The sequence below is a fragment of the Branchiostoma floridae genome, chromosome 12 (assembly GCF_000003815.2).
Source record: "Branchiostoma floridae strain S238N-H82 chromosome 12, Bfl_VNyyK, whole genome shotgun sequence".
Classification (NCBI taxonomy): Eukaryota; Metazoa; Chordata; class Leptocardii; order Amphioxiformes; family Branchiostomatidae; genus Branchiostoma; species Branchiostoma floridae.
The window spans coordinates 20044430-20052022 of NC_049990.1; the positions used below are offsets into that span (position 1 = coordinate 20044430).

Genomic DNA, 7593 nt, shown 5'->3' on the forward strand with positions numbered 1-7593 from the left:
TAATGCAGCAAACACCTTTTTTTTCCCTACTATGGACTCAAGTTCACAGCATCACAGCACCAACCATTTATCATAAAGGCTTGGTTATTACTTGTTAGACTAAGTGGTGTTTTCGGTTTCTAATTTTTTTGTTCTTTTCCCTCAGGACTTGAGAGAGGCAGAGGTGAAGCTCACAGAGTTACAGGGAAGCTATTCTGCCTCAGTTGCAAAACTTGAGGTACAAACATTTTTAAAAAGGAATGATAACGAAATGTTGAACACTTTTCTTGCTTATTTGGAACAAACAAAACAATTACTACAGATACTACAGGGGAAATGGACACAACAGGGTGCAGGAATTAGAGGGGGTATGGATATAACAGGGTGGAGACACCACAGGGGGTTCAGACAGTATAATGGGTACGGACACGACAGAGGGAACAGACACAAGATCTAGAGGGGATTAAGACAGTACAGGGGGGTATGGACACAATAGGGGGCACAGGCACTACAGCAGGTATGCACACTAACAGGGGTACGAACACTACAGCAGGTATGCACACTAACAGGGGTACGAACACTACAGCAGGTATGCACACTAACGGGTACGGACATTTCAGCAGGTACAAACATTGTTTGTTTGTTTGTTTATTTTTATTTAACCAGGGATACATATCGCCAATTTAGGCGTTTTTCAAAGTTCCCTGGGGGGCAACCCCGAAACATACATGCAACATAAAAGCGATATCAAGTAACATAAATGGTATCATAGCGAGTACTAACGAAAATTAACACAACTTAGCTTACAAATGATAAAGTAAAACAAATCAATTATACAACGTAAGCATAATATAACTCGAAATCATTATCAAAATGAAATAAATGGAAATGAATAGAGATTTGCATACCAATGTGAACAAAATAAGAAAAGACATAATACGTTTGGGGTACAAACATTTGACACTACAGGGGATATGAAGCTTTGGAACAAGCACAGTATTGAAGGGAACTAAATCTTAGCATGAAAGTTCATCTGTGTTGGTAGAATACATTATACAAATTGCTAAACTTTCTTTCCAACACTGAAATTAGTATAGGGACTTACCCTAAATTTTCAGTCAAACTCCGTGGACCTTGTTCACAGACTTTCTGATACTTACATGTATGTATCATCATAAGTATCAGAAAGTCTGTGAACAAGGTTGACGGAGTTTGACCGAAACTTTAGGGTAAGTCCCTATATTAATTTCAGTGTTGGAAAGAAAGTTTAGCAATTTCTATAAGGAACTAAATCTGTTTGTCTGAAACATATTACGATAAGCTCCTGTTCCTAAGAAAGATATTAGATAGTGATTTTGTTTGACTGTATTGTTTTCGTCTTATTGTCACTACTACCTAATAGGTAGTTTTAGTCTCTTTCAGTCCGAATATGATGGGCAAATAAGGTACAATGTAAAGGATTAGTAAACACTATCTGCAAGGTTTAATCTTCAAGAGATATGTAGACCTGAAGGTCTTTTGATTTACCCTGAGCTATGTCTGTGCTGATAGGAGGAGAATCTCCGTCTGCGTGAGGATGTGTCCGGCCTGCGAGACCAGCTGGAGCTGAGTGAACAGACCAACCAGGAGAAGTACAGTGCTGCGCTCCGACAGACACAGCGCGCCATCACGGACCTCAGGAGTAAGGAGGACAGGTCAGAGTTCTTTTGCTACCACACAAGCTTGCATGCCTTACTGCCCAGTATTAACTTTCCGGGTTCGTGCCCTGAGCCAACAGACTGGGTTCCAGTTCATCCTGCAGACAGCCTGTGACTCGCTTGACGGAGCTTTTGATGCATAAACATTGTGCAATGTTTCTGCTGGAAGCTTTTGATTTCAACACAAACTGAATGGCATTCAAGTATGTGAGTGTGAGGTCTATTTTGACTGATGAGATAACTGGGACAATACTGCTATTAGTTCTCATGCAGCAAATGACAAGGAAGAAAATTGCGTCATTGTCATGCGGAAGCACACTCCTGCTAATATGCTGAAAAAAAGGTGTAGGGTGAAGAGCGTTCTATGCCAGTCTGAAGTCATATATAAATTTGCACAGTATTTAGATGTGTCAGTGTTCCAATCATTTGGGGATTTGGTCATTGTTTTCTTTTCTGCAAGTTGTGGAATGGCACCGGTACCAGCACCTGTAGGATTATTCTTTCTGCAGTCCTTTTGTTTTACTTGACATGTACTACCCATGCATATATTGTTACACATCAATGGTTTAATTCATGCTGATGAATGTCAAGGATTGTCATTGTCATTTGACTAAATGGTACTGGATAGATGCAACAATTTTGTATCTTTTTATGGTCTTACCTTGTTCTCTTGCACACATTTTATTACAGTAACTGTTTATTAAAACCTGCCTAAGTCTCATTCAAGATCTGTATGTGTGTAATTTGCATTTTGTCTGATACCTACAGAAGAGTCCGTAGCATACAGGAGGAGAGTGACAGAAAGCTGCAGGCCCTGCAGGATAAACTAGACTCCACAATAGGCCGATACGAACAGGAGCTGGATGGTGGGAGGAGGAGGAGGGGAGGGTCACAGTCAGACTCTGTCGTCAGCTTCAGAGGTAATACCTAAAGACGGAATTTTTGTTTGTATTGAAATTTAAGGCTTAGCCTGGGTACCACCCGGATAGTAGTTGACGCTCCTATGTTCACTTCTGCTATCTGTCTGGAGACCTGCAAATTCAAACTGTAAAATCAGTTAATGAGAAAATTACGGAATGGGTTCTAGAGCGCTCGTTCGATGGTAACAGGCCCTCCCGCAAGCAGACAGGAGGGCGTTTTGGGTCATGTGTTGGAACACCGGTTCAAACAATCTCTTGAACCCATTTCACGTTTCGTGACATTAATACATCACATTATACTGTGATAAATGATTCAAATTTTGATTCCAAAAGGTCAACTCAGTAAGAACAAATTGTCACCATTTAATAGAATCTTTTACAACTGACAAAAGACTTTTTCAACCAAATTTTCAGGCACTGATGGTGCTCACACAGGCAGCCCCATGGAGCACATCTGGGCCACTCCAATGCGTAAGGACAGTCAGGGACGAGAATCGCCTTATATATCAGGGATGGAGGTAGGTCTATAGTGTTCTCATTTCCTTTTTAAGTTAACATGTGGTTGTAAACAAAACTTTGGACATATCAGCATTGTAGTAAAGTCATGTAGTATCCAAATGAAAGCTCATCTGTGTTGGTAAATTTCATAGTGAAAAAGTTTAAACTTTGTTCCAACACAAAAAGGAACTCACCTTAAATTTTTGGCCGTAGTATTTGTCGTCCTCACCAAGGAGTCCTCACTAACTTGTTCATTGAATCATTACTTATTACAATAATTGAAAGTGAACTACAGTTTGCTATGATGCAAAACTGTATGTTACATGTAACAGCATATTCTATCCCTGTCAGCAGATTTTTTATTGATCATTATCAGTACTGCTTGCTTTTTCATTGCATCTCGTGTTATCTTTCATTGTATTTGGCCAAAGCATATTTTGTACGTACATGTATGATTGCATATTGATGATTTTGCATAATCTTATTATGATGCCTTCCAATTAGTTTATCTTTACAGTCACGTACAATGTAAGGGTGTGTCAATGCAAGACATAATAGCATGATTATCTCATCCACTCATATTCAGTTATACTGTATGATTCATTCTTAAGACTTGATTTTTAATTCCATTCCAGAGCCCTGTTCCGTCCAGACCCGAGTCCAGAGCTTCCGTCACAGCTCGATTCCTCGCAGAAGAGGAAAAACACGGATTAGAGCTGGAGAGAAAACTGGACTCACATATAACAGAGTTTAAAGACGCTGCAGATAAAACCATCAAGAAATACTCAGCCAGATAATACAAAATGTCTGTAGAATGTCATCTAATAACACCAAAAAAATCTGGTCTTTCAAAACATGTATTTACTATTTCATCTAAAAAGTTTTTATTACCAAGACGTACTGTTGTTTAGGTGTTGATATTTTTTTTTACTCTATCCTGTATATTCATGACTGTATACACTTTTTCATATTGAATATTAAAAATATGATTTGAGATGTACAATAAACTGTATACTGAAGTGTTTGAAATCTGTTTAAAATGTGTGTTATTTGGGACACATAAATGAAGACTGCCATTAAGCAATTTCCTTGTAACAATCTTTGATGTTGACCTAACTTTGCCTGGGTGGCATCCTTCATTCAATTTGATAGTATTCTTACTGCTGGCTCAATCGTTTTGCTTGGCATGGTTAGCAAGCAAAATGATTGAGCAAAAGCAGCTACTACAGAGGATGGCGCCAAGGATTGCAGTCACATACAACTGTACATGAAAAATGCTCACACACATACATGCTCTCACCAAGGAGGTTAAAAATCTTGCTCTCAAACACACTCACTTTCACACTTACATAATTCTTAATAATTTATATAATAGGTACATATACCCGGTATATAGAGAGAGTTTGCCACCAGTACATATTAAGCAAAGCAGTAAAATATGGAAAACTTTAATTCAATTACTTTCAAGTTTCATTCAATGTACATAAAATTATGTCTATGGTGTTAAAAAGATTTTGATATTATGGATAACAAGTTACATGCACATATTCCTCCAATAGCTGTACAATCATATATACAGGAAAGCTGTGTTTCAAGTATGGAACACTACTATCTGATACCTTCTTTCATCTACACAGTTTTTTATGGCTCAAGGTCTATATAAAAGTGTGCATACTTTTTACTCGGAAGATTTTCACATAATATTGCAATATATAATTGTCATAGATAAGATTCAAACGCAATAAAAAGGGTTTTACTGAAGGCTGTAAAACCAAAATGTGGTGACATCTGGGGTTAGTCAAGAGGTTAGCGAGAAGATGGAAGGTGTGCAATGTGGAGCCAGTACCTACATACATGTACATGTACATCAGGACCCATCAACCCTCTCCGTATCATAACAGTGGTAGATTCCGTCTTCCTTCTATTTCTGATACATTCCTGACATTATCACACCGTTGCTGGAAATTCAGCCTAGTGAATCAGGCATCTGAGAGATTAACTTAAAATTCAAGGTTGGTATTTCTTTTGTGTTGGAACAAAGGTCAAACTGTTGAACAGACACTACACTCATTTGAACATATAAGATCAGTGTAGCCTAAAAACCAGCCATGAACAAGGTGAACGCTATGCCTATTCTGCCCAGAGCTAATGTAAGATCAAGCGGATACAGCAATCATGGCTGGGTTCAGACTACAGTTATGGAATGAGCATTTTGTTTATATAATTAGGGATTGCTTCCACCTAAGGTGTTTGGGTTCAGAATCTCCGACTGTCTTTCCAGGCAGATAAAGCCCTTTTGAGGGAGTCCATGGTGTCATCTGTGGTGGTCCCAGCTTTCTGCTGAGAAGTCCCAACAGGATCAGAACTGGGGTCTGTTTTTTCTTGTCCTGTGTTAGGAAGAAAATAAAACACAATGCTAAACATTGTCAGTACTTGCTTTACCAAAACAAAGATCAGCTCAATGATGACTAGTCTGTGCTAGGAAGATTTAATTCCCATAAAATTATAGTATTACATTTACGTCATTCTTATTTTCATTCCCAACCCTTGTATTTCATAAGCTAACAGCTGATCAGGTTAGAGTGTTTAAGTGTACATTTTTCCCCAGAACAAAACCAATATAAAACAAACCGTCAAAAGAAATTTTAAGGGTAAAAATCTTTGAAAAACTGCTGACTTTCACAATGCTCCCACCCCTTCCATACAGTTTGTCTTGAGTCGCCCTTAAACTGTGGGTATCTAATACTGTTTTTTTTTTTTTCCACCAGTAGAAAAGTCTGGGAGACAACCTGACCTGTATGAGTTGTTCCTCTTGCCTCTGCTTTTTCGTCACTGTTCTGACTGGACTCCAAACTCACAGAAAACTCATGCTGCTCAAACGACATCAGGGATGGACTCTGGTCATCGCTGTGTTCTATTTCTTCTTGTAGGGTGTCCATCTCTCCTATCTGACCCTCTACTAAAGTCGACCCACTGTACTCCCTTTTCTGTCCCTCCTCACGCAGTGTGTCGTCTTTTTCATCACCGATTGGCCCTTCTATCAGGGTGGACTCCACCAGGGTGAGATCAGACTCTTCCAGTATGCCTCTCTCCTCCTGGACAGGTGAAGATAAACACTAGTTGATAAAAGTTCTGTGTCATCCATATGAAAATACATGTATATAATAACGTCATTCAAAAAGGGGTGTTACAGAAATATGCATTATCAATTTTTAACACTCTAAGTTTGCTCTACATAGAAAACTGAACATAGGAATAAATGTGGTACAATGTACATTCCGCAAAATTACAATATGATGATAAAAATACTAGTGCATGATTCCTTTTAGTTCAGTGGTAATCTGTATTTTTTTTATCACTTCGACCAAGATTTAAAAAAAAGAAGAGAAAACCCTTACCAATTACCAGACTGATTACGTAACCCTATTGTTTTCAGGACTGTTACTGGAAACACAGCATGTTTTTTTCTAGGCCCTAATGGTATTATTAAAAAAGGAGCTCTCAAACCTTTGGCAGAGAAGGCCCAAAGTCTTCTCTCTCCAAGTGTGAAAGAGCGCCCTCTAGCAGTATCTCCCTCTCCCTGCGATGACGCTCTCTCATCGCTTGAACGTCATCGCGTAGCTGCTGCGAGGAAACAACTCCACTCGTCTGCAAACCTGGTGTCCGTATGGTCTTCAGGGGTGAAGAGGTCATGACATTCGACCCTTGACCCATACCCTTTCCCCAAGAGGTCAAGCCCGGAAACCTTTGCCCTTTGACAGGTGACCCTCTGATGGAGGAAAAGTCGCTCAGATGGGATGAATCCAGGGTGGCATCACTGGATGGTTTAAGAGGCATGAAGCTACCAGGAGACGTAAACTGTTGTAGCGGTGGCTTTTCAACTTGCACATGGTCATGAAGAGAATCTAAGGTGGGGTCGAGTGCAGGTCTCAGGGGTTGGAAGTCATCAGAGCCAGAGCTGAAAGAGTTTAGACTTCTCTGTGTGAGAAGTGGGCCTCCCTGTTCACTCCCCATAGGAGACGAAGCACTAGAAGAATCCTCAGACTGAAACCCTTTCGCCGCCTGGCTACCATCATTAGTCATGCCTCCCTTGGATGTTTTAACCTCGACACTATCTTCTAGCTTTGCCTGAAGAGGGGCAAAGCTGGACTCGTGTAAGGACAGTGGTTTGACAGAGTACTGGGGAAAGTTTGGGTTTCCGATATCTGAAACGTCCAACCCCTCACTAGACGACGAGGCAGCGTCTATCGTCGGGAAGTAACTCTGCGTTGCTAGTGAGGAGAACAGGCTTCTTGATTGGTCGATTCTGGCCTGCGACATGGTCCCTGGTTGGCTCGATAGAGGGGAAAACACAGTACTGATTGGTTGTGTGGCTAATGAACGAGAAGTTGATGGCAACGACAACTTGTCGTCGATGAGTTGAGACAGCCGTTGAGCCAGATCGCTGTACTTGGTACCCTCCATTGAAAGGGTTGGTTGTGACGAGGGTACAGGTGCTG

General features: G+C 40.3%; 2 protein-coding genes across 2 annotated transcripts in view; one reads left to right on the top strand and one right to left on the bottom strand.

The window, feature by feature from the left end:
• The window catches only part of LOC118427165 (centrosomal protein of 63 kDa-like), a 4632-nt gene extending 509 nt beyond the window's left edge, over positions 1 to 4123 (top strand). The window contains exons 3-7 of the mRNA XM_035836802.1: positions 105 to 217; positions 1531 to 1673; positions 2445 to 2596; positions 3011 to 3114; positions 3730 to 4123. Coding sequence (XP_035692695.1) covers positions 105 to 217; positions 1531 to 1673; positions 2445 to 2596; positions 3011 to 3114; positions 3730 to 3891 — 674 coding nt within the window. The 3' untranslated portion in view covers positions 3892 to 4123. The remainder of the gene's footprint in view (positions 1 to 104; positions 218 to 1530; positions 1674 to 2444; positions 2597 to 3010; positions 3115 to 3729) is intronic.
• Positions 4124 to 5304: 1181 nt separating this feature from the next.
• LOC118427343 lies at positions 5305 to 7576 on the bottom strand. Its single transcript, XM_035837082.1, has 3 exons — positions 6602 to 7576; positions 5889 to 6189; positions 5305 to 5481 (listed from the first exon to the last, which is right to left on the bottom strand). Exons 1-3 carry the CDS (start codon positions 7556 to 7558, stop codon positions 5351 to 5353), a joined length of 1389 nt encoding a protein of 462 aa, XP_035692975.1. The 5' UTR covers positions 7559 to 7576; the 3' UTR covers positions 5305 to 5350.
• Positions 7577 to 7593: the final 17 nt, after the last annotated feature.

Bases quoted from the DNA above. Each gene is read 5' to 3' on its own strand.
- LOC118427343 (XM_035837082.1), bottom strand. From the start codon at position 7,558: ATGGAGGGTACCAAGTACAGCGATCTGGCTCAACGGCTGTCTCAACTC. The intron at 6,190-6,601 runs GTTTGAGAGCTC...TCACCTGTCCAG, and splicing joins TTGGGCCTTCTCTGCCAAAG to GAGGAGAGAGGCATACTGGA. The intron at 5,482-5,888 runs GTCAGGTTGTCT...TTCCTAACACAG, and splicing joins AAGAGGAACAACTCATACAG to GACAAGAAAAAACAGACCCC.